Raw genomic sequence first — 20067 nt, forward strand, 5'->3', positions numbered from 1 at the left:
CCCAGCTCCCTGCTTTGCTTTTTTCTGAGTCACGTTTATCATTTTGCAGCAGCCAGGTGCACAGAGGTGAATCCAACATCCCTGGGGTATTGGTTTCTCTGGGTCTGGATTGAAGGCACTTGAGATGGTAGTTTCATGTTGGGACACAAGGGTTTATTATTTCTTATCAGTAAAACAGTGTCACAACCATGAGTTTGGCAGCTTTTCATTAGAAGGCACAAAATGGCCACAATCTCTTGTTCCAAGGCCTTTTCAGACTAAACTGTCCAATTCAGAGCTGACACCTGGATTATTTTCCCTTTGAACCCAATCACTGATCCCACAGAGCTGCAATGGGGACTTTTCTGCCCAATTACAAAATGCCACCCAAACCCATGGAGAAGGAGGAAGAAGAAGCATGGAGCAGAAGCCCAGGATGACACCCTGTGCCCTCCATCTTGCTTCCATCCACAACACACTAAAAACCCCAAAAACCTCAATTTCTCCCCCAGTGACACACCTGCACTGCTCTCTAGAATCTATTTCACACTTTTGTGGGTTCCAGTCTATCTTGAAGCCTGGGGAACTTTCTCCATGAATGAGGGTCAGAGTCAGTGCTGCCCTGGGGGTCAGGGCAGCCCAGAGCAGACACAGAAACATTCCCAGTGCCCTGGGTTTCCACACAGGAGAATCCTTTTCCTCTGCTCCCATCCTGCGGTGGGGATGCTCAGGGAGCTTCGAGGCTCTCGGGGCGGGCCCTGGGCAGGTGGGGGCGGGCAGAGCCTCGGCTCTTGGCAGCATCACAAACAGGCAGAGGCAGCGGCAGGAGCCGGCGGCTGCTGCGGAGGATGCGAACTTTGCGCTGGCTGCTGCTGCCGCTGGTGAGTGGGAACCGCTGGGGCGGGGGGAGCGCACATCTGGAGCCCGGCCACAGCTGGATGGCTCTGCAGCTGCCCCGCTGCAGCCGGGGTGGGGGAAAGTCCGCAGGAGCTGGGTAACTTTTCTCCTGATGGGGAGCGGGCAGAAAAAAAAGAGAAACAAGGAAAGGATAACAAGAAAAATATAAAACGAGACAGGAATATTAGTGGGAAGGAAATAAACAAATATCACTGAGTTAATGTGTTGACCGAGCTCCTGTGATTAAAATTTTCCAGCCTCAAGATGCTGTTAATAAATGACTTTTCCATTCTTTAGAACTGCAGTTTGCAGAGGACAGAGGAGCCTCCCCAGATCAGAATGGCTGTAGCAGGGCTTTAGACAGACAGAAGGGGACAGGTCGCTGTCCCAGCTGTCCTGAGAAAGGCAACTTTGCAGGACAAGGAGGATAGCTAGAAAGGAACAGTTCTTCCTGATGGATGGGGACATTTACCTCTCTGAGAGGGCAGGGATGTTTTCAGAGCTGGAGGTTTCTAAAATCACCAAGCAGGAGCATGAACTGTCTGTGTCTGTGTGCCCTGAGGGCAGCAGCCGAGCCTGTGCCGCTGGACATCAGGGATGAGCCCAGGGACACAATCCAGGCACAGCCATCCCTCCCTGATCTCCACACTCCACCACTGCCCCTGCCTGGGATGCTTAACAAAAATTAGTGCAAATCCAGGCTCAGAAATTTCTCTTTTTTGCCCTCAATGCTCAGCCTCAGGGGAAGTGTTTGGAGCCTTTCCTCTGGGTGTGATTACCAGGGACTCGTTAATTCAAACTTTACTCATTTCATAGTGAAATGTTCAGTGTGGGCAGGGATTCAGCAGGAAACAGAGAGTCACCTTCCCAGGCAACATTCCATCTTGTCCTGGGAAAGCCAGATGGACTGGGTGCTTCTCTAGGGCCTGCTTTCCTCTCTGGGTAAATGTGAGAGCCTAAATGACAGACTGATCCTGATCTTTCATTTCTGAACACTGGGAGATGGGATGTAAATTTTCACACCTGCACAACCCCTGGATCTTGAATTTTCCTCTGTCTTCACAGAGATTTATCTACAAGGGGTAGCTTGTGGGTCCTTGCAATGCAAACCTCACCAGTGCAGCTATTATCATGTGTAATACTGATCTTCCATGCAAAACCAGGCAGCCTAAAAGCTTAGAATGCTTCAGGTAAAGTGATTCTGGCATCTGGGCCAGCCTTTTTTACACCTAAAGGAGGCCCAGCTCATTCTTGCAGCTGTCAGCAGAGTGGAGCTGATCCAAAGTGATGGATTGTGCACATCTGGGGGCTGCCATACATCATTTTAATATTGCAGCATATTGCAGCAGGCTGTGCCCATAACAAGAGAAATTCTATGAACTGCATGATCTACAAAGCTTTTGGCCTCAAAATATGAACACCAACTCCATGTCTGGTGAGAGGCAGTGCTGTGAATGTTCAGTGGGGTTTGTGTCTCAATCTGGGGCTCCTTGCATGTTCAGTGGGTCCGGGAAGGCCTGAGACCCCTAAGATGTACTGAGGGAGTAATCCACTCCTCTTTCAAAGGATCATGGCTGAGCAGAGAAATAATTCCTGTGTGGATTCTGCAAATAAGTCATGAATCAGATATGAAAATAAAGCAGAGAGCTAATCCTGAAAACTTCCTCTGTGGAGCTGGGCACTGCTGCCTCCTGTCAGCTCCACAGGGGTGTATTTGTGCCTTGCAGAATGGAGTCCTTGACACTAAAAGATTTGCCATTCACTGCTAAGTGACAGGGAACAGAGAGCAGAGGAGGCTGAAATGCCTAAAAATGACTTTTTATGCCTTAAAGAGTTCAAAGTCTCAGGAAGCAGAGGACAAAGAGCAGAAAAGGCTCTGCCTTCACTGCTCTCCCTGCTGTGCTAAACTGCTTTCCTCTCCAAACCCCTACATTTCCCATTTCTGGGAAGGGCTTTGGTCTGATCTAATGAATGGAGGTGAGACTGGAAACACAGGTGGGTCACCACTGAGCTGTACAATTCACCAAATTATTGTGCTCGTGGACACAGGGATCCAAACCCATGGCAAGATGCTGAGCTCCCAGTGAAACAAACCTGGGTGTCTCAATTTCTGTGTTTAATTTGTGCTTCCTCTGCCAGGCTGGTCCCTGCAGACCTTCAGTTCCTCTCCATGGGGAGCTGGATGTGTGGAATAATCTGGTTTTAGGTTTTTTTTAAGCCTGGAGGGAGTTAATGAAGGGAGACAGGCTCCTGTACAGGCAGTCACTGTCCTCACACAGGTGTCTGAGCAAAGTAGGAGGAATCCTTCCCTGGAACTGCTTGTCTGCTTTCACTGATCATTAAGGGAGGCTTGATGGGGGAATTTAGATTAATCATCTACAATTAACTGTCTAAAATTAGGAATCTGGTCTAAAGCTACTCATTGAGCCTTCTTCAGTATTGCTGGGAGGAGATGGAGACACTCCAAGAATACAGATCAATTAAATGAACTTGCTGTAGGACTTTGACTTCCAGGTTTCAGGACTTGGGGATTAGATGACATGAATCCCACCTGCAGGCAAAAAAATGATACTGAAAAGGAGACATTTCTTTTTAATTTACAGGAATACTTGCAACAGCAGAAAATGGGGATCCTCAGTTATTAGTGTTCTGTTATTCTTCAAGCATTAGTAATAATTAAATGCTCTACCCAATTTAGAAGAGCGCTGATAAATTAATTTTTCTCAAGGTAATACTAATTACACAGCATTCATAAACAAAATAAATTAGTATGGCAGTGTTGTCTCATAAAGAATACCTATGAGTGAATGAATATAATGATATACATGGATAAATATGTATAGCAAGTGCTGTTCTCTGTAAGGTCATGCAGTTAAACACAGTCATATAAATACAGCCCAATCCACAGAGGAGCATTCAAGAATTGCTTCAATGTCTTGAAAACAATATTGAAAATATGTAAATATGTTCCTCTAAATGACTGTGAGGCAATCAGTGTCTCAGCTTCCCTTCTTCCATAGGTAATCGAGTTAGAGAGAGAAAACAAACACAGAAAACATCCTCTAGGTAGTCATTTTCAGCCAAAAAGACTCGTGAAATAATCTATTTAACTGACTGAAGAGAAGGATTGGAAATGAGGCTTTAGCTTGGGGCTTGGAAGCTCCTGGGATCAGGATGGTGTCAGAGCTGGAGGCTGAGGGCAGGACTTTGTGTGAGAGCTGAATTCACAGCTGGGCACTGCAGCTCTGTCACTGCTGGGCTCACCTGGTGCTTTCCAGAGCCCACAGTGGCAAACATGGCTTGGGGATGGTGGAAAAAAATCTGGATGGATGCAATTGAGCTTGTAAGAGTTGAGCTTTTTACTGCATAAGAAATCTTTATTTCTTTTATAGTTTCTTGTTTTCTGACAGAACACAACACTACACTCATGGCATTATAAATATTCCAGAAGTACTCATAGGCCGGGGCTTGGACAGGAAGGTTTTTAGGGCAATGCCTGGGAATGTGGCCATGAAATGGACAGGAGCTCATGGAGCTCAGGGTGGGCCCCAGAGCCCTCCAAAGCACATGTGAAAATTGGCTTCAGTGCCCTGCACTCCCCAGTCTCAAAGATTTTTAATTAGCACTTGGCTTTTTGGGGAATTAAGCAGATGGAAGGTTCACACACATTCAACAGACTGGGAAGTTTATGAAAAAGGCTGAGGTTTTCTTTGTCTGTTATTCAACCTGTCTTCTTTTTTACCATGAATCTTCCTCCATCCTGAAAGCCTTTCCCATTAAAATGTCACTGAAAAAAATGTGTGTATTTCAAAGCATGTCCTGATTCTCCTGCCTGATGGCTTTGGCAATCCTGGCCAACTTTCAGGACTAACAGAACACCTCATTCCACACCTAAGAGACAACAGGAGTTGTCTTGGCTGTGTTTTTCTGTATTCTACAATACCAGGTGAGTTTTAACCCTCCGAGGTGGGATTCTGTGTGTGTGACATGGATGGCAGACAACTCTGTGTGAGGGAGAACTAAAATATTCAGGCATCAGAGTCATATCAGAGGAGCTGGGGAAGCACAGACAGAGGGGACTGGGAGTAGAGGATTAATTTCAGAGCATATCTGAGATGGGATCTGTGCGAATGCAGGCTGAGGAGGCAGAGGCAGAAAGAGCAGTGATGAATATTCTCAGTCAATGATTTATGTACTTGACGTAAAACCTATTTGTGAGGCTTTAGGATGGCAGGGCATGGGAAGCTGAAACAGATCACTGGAAAGAGCCTTCAAGTTCTTGAAGCCCTCTCATCTTGTCAATGAATTCAGCCAATTCTTCGAGCTTTGATTAATTTTCAAAAAACACTGAGTGTTACTGCTGGCTCTTTGATCCCCTGGAATTGCTTTTTCAAAGGTGAATAATTTATTCAGTGCCCAGCTTTGAAGCACTTCCCTGATTTTCAGAGAGCATAGAAAATGTCCTTACTTTTCCCCAAGTGGGCTAATGGACTTGTTAATTAGTGAAGATCTGTCTTTTGTGTGACATCTAAATTACAGTTTTTCTACCCCCACAGCAGCTTAGGGGCACCATTTTTGAATGGACTCTCAGGAAAGATTGCATTTAATTAAATTGCACTAAGTGTGGCATGAAGATGTTGCTAGAAACACTCCTCCCAGTGCTTGCTAAATTTCCTGTTGTCCAACATAAGTATATCTAAGCCCAAAGTGCCATTACTTTGATTTTTCTGTGCAGATTTGGGGAAATAAATAAACTATCATGGAACAGAGGAAATAGAAAACCATGTTATACTACTCTTGGTGAATAAGCCACTTAAGGTTTCAGTGCAATAACCTGACAAGATGTGAAGAAAATGAAGTCTAAAATTCAATGCAAGCCAAACATTTGTCTCTCTAAGCTGTCTCAGGTTTTTAGCAGGCTCGTGGTTGTCATAGGTCATTTTTTAGTGTTCAATTCATAGGTCATTTTTTAGTGTTCACAGTGTTCCAGGCAAGATTGTTTTCATGGCAAGGACTAGAAATCAAAATACCCCTGTGAACTTTGACTCAAGCTGGTCTGTAACATTCAATCCAGTAAAAAAAAAAACCCTTTGTGTTATGATGCTCAGGAATGCAGAGCTCAATTCCTTGAGGACTGTCCACAGCATTTCCTAAAATTTCAAAGTTTTATGTGTGAATCTTGGAATTAAAGCACCCCACTGTGATTTCGAGTGAGAGTCAGGCCAAGTTACTGCTGAGATATTGGGAAATATTGATCCAGGGAATAACATCTTAAATCAGCCTCTTACACTTCCTGCTGTGGCAGGGAGCGCTGTGCCAGATTGGACTTGTCTGCCTCAGAAAGCTCTGCTCTGCTTTAGTTCCTAAATTTTCCTTTTTTATGATGAGCAGGAGCTACTTTTTCCCTACAAAAGCCAACTTTTCAGCAGATGTCTCCCAAATTGCCATAAAATGCCCCTGCACCAAATGCAGAGCTCCTGCTTTTTTTAGAAAGCCCCATCACACAACACTTGCAGCCAGATCAGAGCAAAAACTTTTCACTCAAGGCACTGTGAGATTAATAACAGAAAACAAGCCATAGACAAAAAAATCACAAGTAATGCTCTGCCCACAAGGCTTTTCTTTAACTGTACAATGGTTCTCTGTCTTTCTTTTTCTCAAAGCCTGAGGAAAAGCAACAAATTGAAGCATCATCACTGCTCTTGATTTCTTGTATATGTATCATTTCTTCTTTTTTTTTCTGTCCAACAGTAGGATTACTTTGAGTGAGGCTGTATGTTTATAAATTAATAACACCAGCCCTGTTTTGGCTTCTGCTGGGATAGTCTGTAGGTTACATCTGAAATAGGGTTTGATGTTGATTCTCAAGCCCTGAAGTGTCAGTGATATTTAATTGTGGTGGTTCCAGTTGTGGGTTTCTCTGGGTCTGGATTGAAGGCACTTGAGACAGTAGTTCATGTTCACACTCAGGTGTTTATTATCTCTTATCAGTAAAACAGCCTCACTGCTGTGAGTTCTGCAGCTTTTCATCAGAAGGCACAAAATGGCCACAATCTCTTGTTCCAAGGCCTTCTCAGACTAAACTGTCCAATGAAGAGCTGACACCTGGATTATTTTCCCTTTGAACCCAATCACTGATCCCACAGAGCTGCAATGGGGACTTTTCTGCCCAATTACAAAATGCCACCCAAACCCATGGAGAAGGAGGAAGAAGAAGCATGGAGCAGAAACCCAGGATGACACCCTGTGCCCTCCATCTTGCTGCCATCCACAACACACTAAAAACCCCAAAACCTCAATTTCTCACCCAGTGACACACCTGCGCTGCTCTCTAGAATCTATTTCACACTTTTGTGGGTTCCAGTCTATCTTGAAGTCTGGGGAACTTTCTCCATGAATGAGGGTCAGAGTCAGTGCTGCCCTGGGGCTCAGGGCAGCCCAGAGCAGACACAGAAACATTCCCAGTGCCCTGGGTTTCCACATTTAATATTTAATGTCACTGGTCTGTGATAACATGTCTGGGCTCCTGTGGTTGTAGCCCTGCCCACCCCAAATCCAGAACCCAGAAGGAAACAAATCTGAGCCAATGGTTAATTGCTCTACCTATGAGTGTCAGTGGGATTTACTGCAGTACCACCGTGGGTATCAAGGAATCCAGAATGGGCTGGGTTGGAAGGTGTTGGGGAAGATGAAACAGGAAAGCCTTATAAATATGATTGCCTGGCAAAAGATTTTGAGAATATAGAAACTATAAGCGAGATTGAAATGAAAGCAAGCTTTGAGATACCTCAGTTACTGAACAACTGGAAAACAATGGTGTGGCCAGCTGAAGGTGATCCCCTTTTGATGAAACAACACCCTCTGCTTGCAGACAGGCCCAACTGTCAGAGCAGACCCTGCCAGCTTGGCAGAAGGGGCCCAAAGAGGAGTTTTTAGGGTTTAAAATGTAACACAGTGTGGTAATGTAATGATTCTTATAGGCTGTATGTAAATGCTACAGGATTTGTATATTGTACTAGATTGGTTAGTGAGAATTAGAATATTCAGCACAGAAGAAGATTTATGGTATTGTAACGAGAACCTCACTCTCTTATCCTCTTTACCACGCCCTTGCCTTCTTTCTCTTTACCACTCTCTCCAGAAGGGACCTTAAAGATCAGCCAGGTGCAACCCCAACACCTTCCACTGTCCCAGGCTGCTCCAAGCCCTGTCCAGCCTGGCCTTGGACACTTCCAGGGGCAGCCACAGCTTCTCTGGGCACCCTGTGCCAGCACCTTCCCAACCTCTGGGTATCACTACCAGTGGATCAGGATTTCCAAAAGAAATCATCACATCTTCTTTTTTTTTTTTTTTCCTGATGATTCACCAGATAAATTTCAGAGGTAGGACTGAATACCTGGACCTGTTTCAGCAATTCCTCTGTCATGTGTAAAACCAAGGCAGTGCCATCTTCCCAGGGGTGGGGTATGATCTTCCCCAGCCATTGCAAATGAAGAATTCCATTTTTCCCACAGCTCTGATGAGTAATGGTGACTGAAGCTCTGGTTCAGCAGATGTGGATTTAGCAGGGGGAGAAGACAGGAGGTGCAGCCACTCTGAGCAGCAGGAGTCTGGCACACTCCCTCAGTGTCCCTCATTCCACCTGCCCGTGTCTCTCAGGCCGATTTCTGGAGAAAACAGAACTCTTCCTCCTCTGAAATTTTTTCAGAACTGCTTCTGTGTGTTTCTAGGATTCCCAACTTTTCTGGCACGAGGTGGGAGTTAATTTAACCCACCTCTCCTCAGTGCTTTTTTTCTAAGACGTTGCAGATTTTGTGGTTTGTTTTGCATTTTGGGTTATGCCTTTTAGGATAACCTTTTAGCAGAGGACTCAGAGTAGATGGTAGAGCATCATCTCAAATTGCCATGACTGTTAAACTCCAAACCTAAGAATATTCCAAATACAAAATTATCACTATAACAGAATCCAGGAATTCCAGGAAGTAGAGGAATGGCATTTTTCCTGTCCAGCTGAATCCACCTTTATGAACTGAAATACTGAGAGATTTATGGAGCAATTATTTTGTTACTTCTACTCAGAGAACTCATTTGTTATGTGGGCAAACTGCAAAGCGAAATGTCTGTTTAAATGTAAAGTGATGAGCAGGCATCCTATTAATACCTGAAAAAAATTCATTTCAGAATTGAGTTACTATAGTTGAAGAGCAAAAAGTACTATTTTAAGAGTCACTCTTGCTGATTTATAAAATGTATTTTGAATTACCCACTGGAGTAATATAAGTAAGTAATAAAAAAAAGCACAATGTCTTAACTTCTTTTCGAACAGTGCCCCTAATCCTCTTTCTGTTCTAATATTAGCATGGATGAACCATCTCTGGGGCCTCATAATTAAGACAAATCTGTCTATGCTACTTTAAAACCCAAATGTAGGCAGAATTTTTAAGGGTTTTTAAAGATGAAGTTGTGCTCTAATTTTTGCCCCTTGGCAGATATTATTGCTGGGATGGAATAGTCTGCATAACTTCCAGTAACATTTCTGTGGAACCTAAAAGAAATCTTGGTTGCTCTGCTCACTGAAAACCCTTTGAAAGCCGATAAATCAGTTTTCTGAGGTTGAAAAGGCAATATGGATGTGATGTTTGCATCTGCACTGACTTTTTAAAGTCATTAGAGGTTAAAAGGGCCTACGGCCTTCCTCAAAAACATGTTGGAAAGTCTTCGGTCCATCCATTTCCCATTAAAATCCCTGCTAACTGAGCCCCTGGCTTTGTTTTAAATAGCACAGGTCAGAAAGAAGCAAGAAACAAAACAAAAATGATAATTTCTATTCCATGTAAGACTCCCTATGTCTTGAAAATCCCAATATCCCAATATTTCATCCAGTATCCAGTTCAGTGGCTTGCTTTACTCAGTTTAATTCAGTTTCCTAAAGGTGTAGAAGCATTTGAGACATCAAATAACACATCTGAGATTTCAAATAACACATTTGAGATTTCAAATAATGCATTTTAGACTTCTGCACAGGACTGATGTAGAGCCTACATTTGATGCAGAGTCTACACAAGAGGGCTGAGGTATTTTCCAACATCCCAAACATCCCAACCATTTCTGGACTGTGGGTTACATCTGAGGGATGTTTAACATCCTTGAGATGCAACTGGGGGACTGAGACATCCTTGAAATTCCCAAGGACTGCAAAGGATGAGATAAATCAAGTGCAGACACTGACATGTAGTTTCTTTCTCAGAATTTCTTTGCCTTTGCAGAGGAAGCTGTTTTGGGGTTGTGTAGGTTATTAAGAACATTTAATTAAGAACATTAAGAACATCTCACAATCACAGGAGTACAGGGGACATGAAACCTTCTGGAGGGGGAGATGGAGGTCAAGCAAAATACATGGCAATAAATGGGACTAAATATCTGTAACTAAGAGGATGAATTTAAACCCTGTTCAACAAGTGCTGTCTAGAAATCCATTTAGCTGCTTCAATGTACCCTTACCTGTGAGAGAAAAAAAAATTCCTTAAGATTCCCATTCAAATAATTTTTTTTCTCATTTCTTCATCTGTTAAAATGGAAGCAGCTCCTTGGTCTAATGTGTGTGCAACATCCTTGGATAACACATTTATAGAATTTTTCAATCATTCAGAATAAATTATGGCCAAGACTAGCATTCTTTAAATAATTATTTAATGTTATTTGGTTTATGGAGAGGAAATATTTCTGTGGTCAGGCTGTATTTAAGTTGGAAGAACTTGATGTGAATAATCCCACAGCTGGTGGATTCATCCAATTTTGGCCAGTTGGTGAAATGTATGAACATCCAAAACCTGTGAACATTTAAGTTTTGTGGAAAACATAACTGCAAAAGAAAGGGGATAAAAATATCCAGATTGGAGAAGAGGTGCTGTGTATGTTCTATTTGTAAAAAAACCCCAAAAACAACAAAACAGCTTCAGCTGGAGTTTTCACATTCACAGACCTCAAGATATAACTCATGAAGTACAAACTGGCTTTTCTCATTCTGATAATCACAGAAGTTCTTCCCTTTTTTTTGTGTTTTTATTTTTTTATTTTTTATTTTGTTGTTGGTTGGTTGGTTTTTTTTGGATGCTTTTTTTTTGTATTTGTGGGGGTTTTTGTGTCTTTTTTTTTTGTGGTTTTCTTTGGTTTTGGTTGGTTGGTTGTTTGCTGGTTTTTTTTCTTTTTTTTTTTTTTTTTTTTTTTCTTTTTTTTGTTTTTCTCTTGCCAAGGTTACGGGAATCCACCCAGAATGCAAAATATTCCAGCAGGTGGTCAAAGAGGAGGCTCTGTGCTCGCAACACAACGAATCTGCCTCACCTGATCTTAAAGGTAAAGGTCCTGATGGGCATCCCCTGGCTTGGAATGTCTCACTTTACTGAAGTCTTCTTTATTTACATCCAAAACCCCAAAGAAACTCCCCAGAAGGTCCTGAAGACCCTACTGAAATTGTATCACATTGGGAATCATTCCAATCTGGTGAAAATATTCTTGGGGGGGGGCAAAAAAGTTAAAGAAAATCCCAAGTTTTTCAAAATGTTACATTTTTACAAATGTAGAGGTTGCTTGTTTGCTTGTAGAGATTTATTGTGGTGATGTTCAGAAGTCTATTACATGATACAAATTTTGAAAACTAAAATGAACACAAAACAAAGCCTGTAAAATATATTTAGAATGCCGTGTAAGGTGTTCCCTCCTGGGGTTTTGGAAACATGCTTTGAAATAACTCAGCATGGAATTTCTGAATGGTCAGACTATTTCAAAACTCAGCCATATTTTATTCTGGCCAGCTTTGCTTAGAAAAATTTGAATCCACCTCACTGAGATTTTTCAGTTCCATGAATTTTAAGATGTTTGTTCTCTGCAGAGGAATTATGAGACAAAGATACCTCGTGCATTTGGTTGGGATAGAATATTTAGAACCACTGGGAAGTCTGCCTTTAGCAGCCTGGTGCAAATCAGAGTCTAACCCCAAAATATTTCCTTTGTCTTTCGTATTATTCTGCAAAATTTCCAATCACTCCCATGCTTCATGTTCCTCTTCTAGTTTCCTATTTTATTTTGGTGCTATTTCTCACACACACTTTGATAAAGTCCAAAATACCTCTTGGACACATTTTGCATTTAGAACACACAGTAACCCACCACAAAAAATCTGTTATAAATTAGGCATTTTCAAAAATTAATTGTTACCTACATTACAGGATGTCATTCCAGGCATCTTCCTCTTCAACACAAAAATAATGACATGGTTTTAGAATCCTGTTTGTAACAAAAGAAATAAAAATCTCTGAGAGTTCTGTTAAATTTTTAAAAAAATCTTCAACCTCCCCTCTGAGCTTCTCAAAGCTCCCCTTTCCACTTTTTATTCTCCAGATAAGACTTTATTGAAAAGTCTGTTCTGATATTTACAGCCTTTCTCAATATAGTTTGGGATTAAATATTAGGGCTGGAAAAAATTTGCAGTTTTGGTCTGCTAGTAAATAGGTGAAAATCCAAAAACTGTGAACATCATTTAAGCTTAATTTATCCCAAATACTTTATCTGGAAGCTACACTAAGATGGGTACAAGTCCATTGCTTGTGTTTCAGTTTTCAGGAGCTCAGCTAGACAAACAGAGGGATCACAGTTTGCAGAGTCAAACCTCAGCAGTCACAGGGAATTTGGGCTGGAATCAGTCTGTGTGGCAGGGAGTTTAGTCTGAAGTTGTTCCACATTCTTCTTGTACAGAGCAGTGTCCAATGAATGCCACCAGCAGAAGCCAGGGTGAAATTACTCCAATTTTGGAGCAGATGTGTAAAATAGGTCAAATCAAGAAAGTCCTAACTCCCCCTTTTTTTTTTTTTCTTCACTTCTAAAAATTCCTGGATTACTGAACAAGACTTAAACATCCATGGTGTCAACGTTCATAGCTACAACTCTTATTGCACTTTTCTCTGTGGAGTCTTGGGTGATTTGGACACCACCAGGCTCTTGAAAACCTTGGGTGTAAAATTCCCTTTCATTCCCTGCACTCAGCTGTTTCTTTGCTATGAACTGTAGGAGTCACTGGCAATAAATAATTTCTAAGACTTAAGACATACAAGTTCTGTTCCTATACAAGGTCACATAAATAAAACTTTTAACTCCACATTGCCAAATAAAATAGTTTTTTAGACCCAGCCCCTCAAATCTGCCAAGCTTTTCTAAGAAAAAAACCATTTCAGCTGCTAATTGTAAGTGTGGGGGCCACTGCATGTCTAAGTGGGGCTGATATTACCTGACTTCATTAATTTGACAATTAGCAGCTGAGTTTAGGCTGTAAGCGTCAGTGAGAGCCAGGTATCTGCAGAGTATGATTCATCCTGTCCTCAGGAAGAAGGCACCAATATTTGGGATGAATCAGCTCTGGAAGGCTCTGTCTCTTTCTGTTGATCACAAAAAGAACATAACAAAGATTAGCTGACTTATTTGAGGCAATTAAAGTTACAGCTAATGAGTGAGGGCCTCTCTTTTCCCTGGAAAATTGGGTACACCAGGAATTTCATCCTCCCCAGGGTGATGTGAGGATAATTCTGTGGGAGATTCTCAGGACTATCCTTTTGAAAGTCAGTCAGGAACTTTGCTCAGCTACAGGCAAGAATTGCTTCCACATTTCAACTTGACAACTTCAGATTTGCCTCGTCATCCATCGTAGAGAAGAATCATGGAAGGAAATAACATCTCCCAACCCAACTTTATATAAACCCTGCTTTATATCCCCCTTATGACTACCTAGAGATTCGTTTTGGTTAGAGCCTGATGGGGTTTTTTTATTGTTTCAGGCACATTTACATGATGGCAATTTTTTCTGTGCTGCCCCCACCCCCACTTGCCAACAGCTTGAGGTCTCAGTGTGATGCAGCTGTGACAAAGCTGTGACAAAGCTGTGATTCACTGAAACTTCTGAAAATCCTTTTTAGGGAGCTCAGAGCCAGGAGCACACCCTGTGTCATCAGCCAGCAGTCTCTGCTTTAGGGAACCTCATGAATTCCACATTCAAACCCACTCCCAGTGAGGGTCATTTATTACAATGCTGAGATGTTCTAGTTTGGGATGGATTTAATCCCTTTGGAAATCCATCACAAAAATGCCATTGATTGCCTAAGACTGGGACTTCAGTCCTTATTTCCTTTAAGCCAGGTGAAATTGGTAGATTTTTAAACATGAAATAAAGAGGTTAATGCTGAGTTTTAAGTCTGATGCATTTCAGTTAGACTCTCTAATGAGAAATCTCAAGGAATGGGAAAGGAGTAATGAGAAATCCCAAGTGCTAATCATTATTCAATACTTTTATTTCGGTGGCTTTTGTTTTGACAACACAAAAGAGCTCCAATTGATTTGACTTTGGGATTGTGTCTGCTTGAATTTCAGGTACATTCTCTCATGAGATAAGGAGGGGGAAGGTCCAGCTGGAATACCAAGTGTGAGCAAGGATGCATTCAAGGAGAAAAGGAAAACACTCCACTCCTTCATTTGCAGAGCTGCACGTCCTGCTGTGGCTCTTCTTGCATGTGAATGAGTGGGAAAGCCACAGTCTCATTATGGGAGATCAAATGTGTGATGTTCTCTGTGATTTTCTTTATTTAGAGGCACTTTTTTTTTCTTTTTACAGGATGTGCCAGAGATTGGGATGGTTTAACCTGCTGGCCCAGAGCCACTTTTGGGGAAGTGGTTAAAATTCCCTGCCCACGATTTTTTGAAGAGTTCACCAGTACACATGGCAAGACTTTTCCCATTCTTCTTATCCCTATTTGGTTTTTTTTAAATTTTTTTAAAGGAATTCTAGTAGTTGAGGATTCTTTCATATTTTCCTGATTTTCAATGCTCTTATGTCAGTCAGCATTCAGTAATTATCCAGATACACATCTCAGCTTGGGGTCAATATTGACACTCTTGTGTTTTGTGTTTTGCTCTACTGAATTATTTAATCCCTTTGGTGATGTAAATACAATAGACAAGTGCACCATGCTGCTAAATTTATAAATTTATATCTCCTAGAATCACTGATTTATAAAACTGTACATTAATTTATATTACAAAGAACATCCTAAGGTCAGCCAGTCCAATCCTCCAGTCAGAGCGGGACCAAGATTAAAACTTGTATGGAGCTTCCCGTCTGGAAAAGATGGCTCAGGGCTTTGCCCAAAATCCCAAAATATGTTGTGAATATATAATTTGATTTCCTCTGTGGAAGGAATGAATTTACAGAGTTGATTTCCCATATGAAATGCACAAGTCCCACTGCATCTTGAAATGACTGGGAACGTGTCCCTCAATTTTTTAAAGGATAGATATAGAGAATATTGCCATTCTTATGGCTAATCTCTCTGAACATGACTCAACCTCTAAGTCCCTAACTTAGGAATCAAAGGGGTAATAAGAAATTGTTGCCACTCATCACAACTTAAAGAACAGCAGCACCCCTAATTCATTTTCTGCTGTGTTTTCCCCTGGAAGGTTTCCTTCAGAGGAACTGTACACAGGAGGAATATTGGTCAGAGCCATTCCCACCATACACCATTGCCTGTGGCTTTGATGAAGGTTCCAGTAAAGGACCTGAGGATCAGGTGGGAGTTTCATTTCCTGCTTCTGAACATCTCCTGAGCAGCTGGATGCTCCAGACGTCTGAAAATTGCCCGTTTTCAGTGCTAAACCCAAAACTTTTAAGGAATACTTAGAACTTGTTTAAAAAATTGGGTTTAACATAAAGCAAGTGAGCAGCAGTCAGCACTGTCCTCTTCATCCAAAACTCTCCCATTGGTTAAACTCATGCTTAGTTCACCTGTCCAAACTAAGATTTGGTTCCCTGACAGAGGTGATGTAAATCCTTATCATGCACACATTTCTCAGGGAAACCCTACCCACCAATCCTCAGGGATTTTTTTTTTTTTCAGGGAAAATTCCTTTGTATTCCTCCTATTTGCATTTTTTTTTCAGATTATCTTTGAGTCATAGAAAAAAATATTTCTTAACTTTATAGCCTGGTGGTCAACACACACCCTTAGGAGGGAACTCTTGGATGCCACTGAATATTTCCCCACTTTACATCAGGTATTCAGTGGAGCAGGAAGTGAATATTTTTCCTCTCTGAAAATCATCATTCATGCTCAATTAAGCTTCAGACTTTCTTTCACATCCACATCTTGATATGATTTAAATTTCCACATTCCTCCTCATCCTACTGGAGTTCATATCTAGAGCTCAATGACCTTCTATAAATAAGAATATTTGTGCTTTGCAAAGAAAAAAAAGAGAAATGTTTTTAAAGCTTAAATAAATGCTTAGAAAATTTAAATAACTGCTTAAAAGCCTTCTAGAAAGATGCTGGAAATAACCTGAACAGTTCAGAGGGATGTAAATTCATAAAAGGAGGTGTATTCTGGAGCACACATCTCCAGCCCACATGGGGCTCTCCCACAGGGCTAAACTCACTCTCCAGGTGGCTTCTCCAAGCCCTCCCTGGATTATGCTAAACCAGGCATCATTTCTGGCTGGTCTAGGCTAAAATCAAGCAAGGAGCTGTATTTATATTTCACAATGATAGCAGATTTCTGCACAGAGCCGCTGTCTGTGCTCTGTCTGTGTTTAGCTTGTTATTCCAGTCAAATCCACAACGTTTGACTACAAAAGGAAGATAAAATCAGCAATCTCTGCTGCACTGCACACATAGGGAAGTGAGTAAAAATCTCAATTGTGTCCTAATAGAGCCACTTGCTTTGTATTTTGTATGTGCAGTGAACACTTATGATGTCTTTTCTGCTTAGTGTTGTTTCTTAATCCATCCTACAAAACCAGATAAAATAATTGAAACCCTTTATTATTAAATTAAATAATCTCTTTTCTAATTTTCATCTGTGTTTTGAAAATGCTGTATAAAAGATCAGGACTATTGCAGAAACACCAGGATGATTCATATCATGTCAGGTTTACAAGATCTCTTTATGGATCTATTTAAAATTTCTAATTTGCTGTCTCAACCTAGAATTGCAGCCTTTTTTATAAACAGATTTGGGATCAGTTAGAGAACAAAGTGTCCACTGGGTTTATAAGGAGGAAATTTGCCTGGGTCCAGAGAATTTAGTGTCATGGGATTTTAAATAATTAGGCGATCTTGTAGTGAATCAGAATAAAATTTGCATAGTTAAAGCAAATTAAACAAGCTTTATTTTTTTTAAAACATAGATTAAGATTTCTTAGGATATAGGTCTTAATTGAGAACAAGGAAATTCTAAAAAAAAAATTTACAGTGCTACAATACACAGCAAGGAAGAATTGTCCAGAGAATTAAGGACTGTGAGGTGATTTCCTTGGCTTTTAATTACCTTCACAACCTGATGTGACTCTTTATCAATGTTTCAGCTTTCTCACCAGCAAATTGAGAGTTTTATTTCTCTTTCAGCTGTAGCTGTTTATGAAAATCAATACTTATTGAATTTGGCCCGGGTCTAAAGCAACAGCTTCACAAATCTCCCACCAGAACGTTCCAGTGCTCCAGAGTTTTTATGTACTGACATGAGAAAAGGTGTTTACATACCACAGTTAATATTTTCCTGCAGAACATGCTCAGAGGGGTCAGATAAGACTGTGGAGTGTGAAACGTCTCTCCTGTGTAGGGTTAAGTAAGACTCAAAGGAAAACTTTTATTAGTGGTGGAAAATCCTGAAACAGATCTTAAGCATGAAAAACAGCACAGAGATTGTGGGACTGAATGAGGGAAATGTGTCCCAGTGGAATGAGCCCCCCAGGACACATCCAGCACCACCACCTGCATTGGGCTGTGTCTTTTTTCCCCTCAGAAATCCTATTATTCTGCATTTTGGCGTGTCTACACCGCTGGCTACGCAGCATCCGTGACTTCGCTCATTACAGCTCTAATTGTCTTTGCTGCCTTCAGGTAAATATAAATGGGCTTTTTCTCAGCATGCCTTAAGACAATTTCTCTCGGATCCTCTGTGCTTTTGTTTTGTAGGATTTTTTTATGGTTGTTTTCTAATCATTCTAAGACATAACTCCTTTGATGGCGGTCGTCCTTCCCTACTCGTGCTGCAATGTTTCAAATGTTAAAACAATCAAGCTGGGCATTCTCTGTTAATCTCCTTAATGACACCATACAGTGGAAATGCTCTAACTTTAGATCAATTTTAACATTTTTTGATCATTCATACAGTGCATGGCAGGACAGACTCTGCAGAATCATTATCTCACGTCCTGTGAACAGAGTTTCCTAAATTGTCCATTCCCTCTGTGAAAGGCTATTGCTTCCATAACTGAGAGCTATAAAAAAGAGATTTAATTAAATTTCAATGCCTCATTTGATGATGTTGGTTATTAGGAAGTGGATCTGGGGTTTGGTTGAGGCAGAGCACAGAGCAGCTCCCTGACTGGAGTGGGTTGGCAGCCTCAAAGGCCCTTACAGAGGGACCCAGGAGCACAAGGCTGATGTATCCAAACCTTGGGGGAGATTCCTTCAGCTGAAAGCAAAATGTGCACAGGGCAGTCTAGGGAAAGGGAACCAGAGGATTACTGGGCTGGAAAAGACATTTTAGATCAAGTCCAACTATTAACCCAGCACTGCCGAGTCCATCACTGACCCAGGACCCCAAGCACCACAGCTACACGTGTTTTAAATTCCCACAGAGTTGGGGACTCAACTGATGCCTAAAGAGGCTGACCTGGAACAGAGGCTGGACAGAGTTAAAGGAAAAAATTAGGGATTTATTAAAAGGCCTTCAAAGGATAAACCTTGGGCAGCACAAGAGCCTGGCTGTGGCTGTACCTAAGATGGACCCAAGATGGATGCTGGGTCATGAGTTTTCACATTTTTATAAGTTTTGGTCCATTTCCATATTGGGGTTAATTGTCCAATTACAGCTTCAGGTTATGCAGTCCCATCCTCCCAGTTTGCTCTCCTCAATTTGCTGTTGTTTGCACTTTTTGGGCCTGAAGCTGCAATGGTGTCCTTGGTTCTGGGGCTGGAAAAGGATTGTTTTGTGTGACTGAACTGTGAGAAGAACTTGATAACACTTTTGTGAAGTTCAGAGTTATATACCAAGGCAGTACAGAATCTGGAAAATATGAAAGCTAAAACTTAAGGCATCACAACCCCTTCCCTGGGCAGCCTGTGCCAGTATTGACAACCCTTTCCATAAAGACATTTTCCCTAATATCCAATGTCAAGTTTGGGTGACTGCCACAACCTGGGGCCTTCTCCTCTTGTCCTGTCCTTGTTCCCTGGGAGAAGAGCCCAGCTCCATCTGGCTGTCCCCTCCTGTCAGGAGCTGTGCAGAGCCAGAAGGTCTCCCCTGAGCCTCCTTTTCTCCAGGCTGAGCCCCTTTCCCAGCTCCCTCAACTGCTTCTCATCAGATTAAAGCAGTTTAGGGCAACTGCTCTGGAGCCATCCCATACCATGTGACTGGCACCAATTCAATCTTTTCTTTGACCCAAAAGGGGCTGAAAAGCCTGATGCAAGCTTGTTTAACAAAAATGTTATTTAAAATAATTAAGAGGTGTTATCATAATCCAGCCCAAGACCCCCACAGTTATTCTCTGCTTCTGGCATCTCTTTTAAATGTGTGGTGATCCAAAGACAATTATCCTGGAATTTTTATTAGCTGAAAAAGGCAACGGCTTCTCTGCTCCCTCCTGTCTCTCTGTCTGCCTCTCAAATAGTGACAGATCATTTATTGCATTTACTGCAGTCTCGTGTGCTCCTGTTTGACTTTTGATGTGACCTGGAGTAACTTCTCTCAAAGAACAATTTTTATTTTCTCTTTCCATGCCAGAAAATTCCACTGCACACGGAATTACATCCACATGCACCTGTTTGTCTCCTTTATCTTGAGAGCAGTTGCTGTTTTCACCAAAGATGCTGTTTTGTTTGCAGATGAAACTATGGACCACTGCCTCATGTCCACGGTACTGAACCTCCCCTCTCTCTCCCCCTTGACTGAACATTTAATTCTTTACCTGAAGGCAACAGGGAGATATTTTCATACTATTTCTCCTACTGCTAAAGCTGAAATCTTTAAACAAACAATTTTATACAAACCCAAAGACCAAGTGCTAAGTCTGCACTCAGCTTTGACATTTAGGTCTGTTGGCGCTAATGAAGCTCTAACAATTTCTACCAGTAAAGAATTTAATCTGTGA

General features: G+C 41.7%; 1 protein-coding gene across 3 annotated transcripts in view; it reads left to right on the forward strand.

Annotated features, from left to right (window-relative positions):
- Positions 1-796: 796 nt before the first annotated feature.
- Positions 797-20067, forward strand: part of LOC136559821 (vasoactive intestinal polypeptide receptor-like) — a 29341-nt gene continuing 10070 nt past the window's right edge. The window contains exons 1-6 of one of the 3 annotated variants that reach the window (XM_066555262.1): positions 797-860; positions 11130-11229; positions 14531-14638; positions 15376-15485; positions 17715-17812; positions 19701-19833. In XM_066555262.1, the coding sequence (XP_066411359.1) occupies positions 828-860; positions 11130-11229; positions 14531-14638; positions 15376-15485; positions 17715-17812; positions 19701-19833 (582 nt within the window). In that variant the 5' untranslated portion in view covers positions 797-827. The remainder of the gene's footprint in view (positions 861-11129; positions 11230-14530; positions 14639-15375; positions 15486-17714; positions 17813-19700; positions 19834-20067) is intronic. The other 2 variants (XM_066555352.1, XM_066555442.1) reach the window with 2 other exon arrangements.

This window comes from Molothrus aeneus, chromosome 1 (assembly GCF_037042795.1).
Source record: "Molothrus aeneus isolate 106 chromosome 1, BPBGC_Maene_1.0, whole genome shotgun sequence".
NCBI lineage: Eukaryota > Metazoa > Chordata > Aves > Passeriformes > Icteridae > Molothrus > Molothrus aeneus.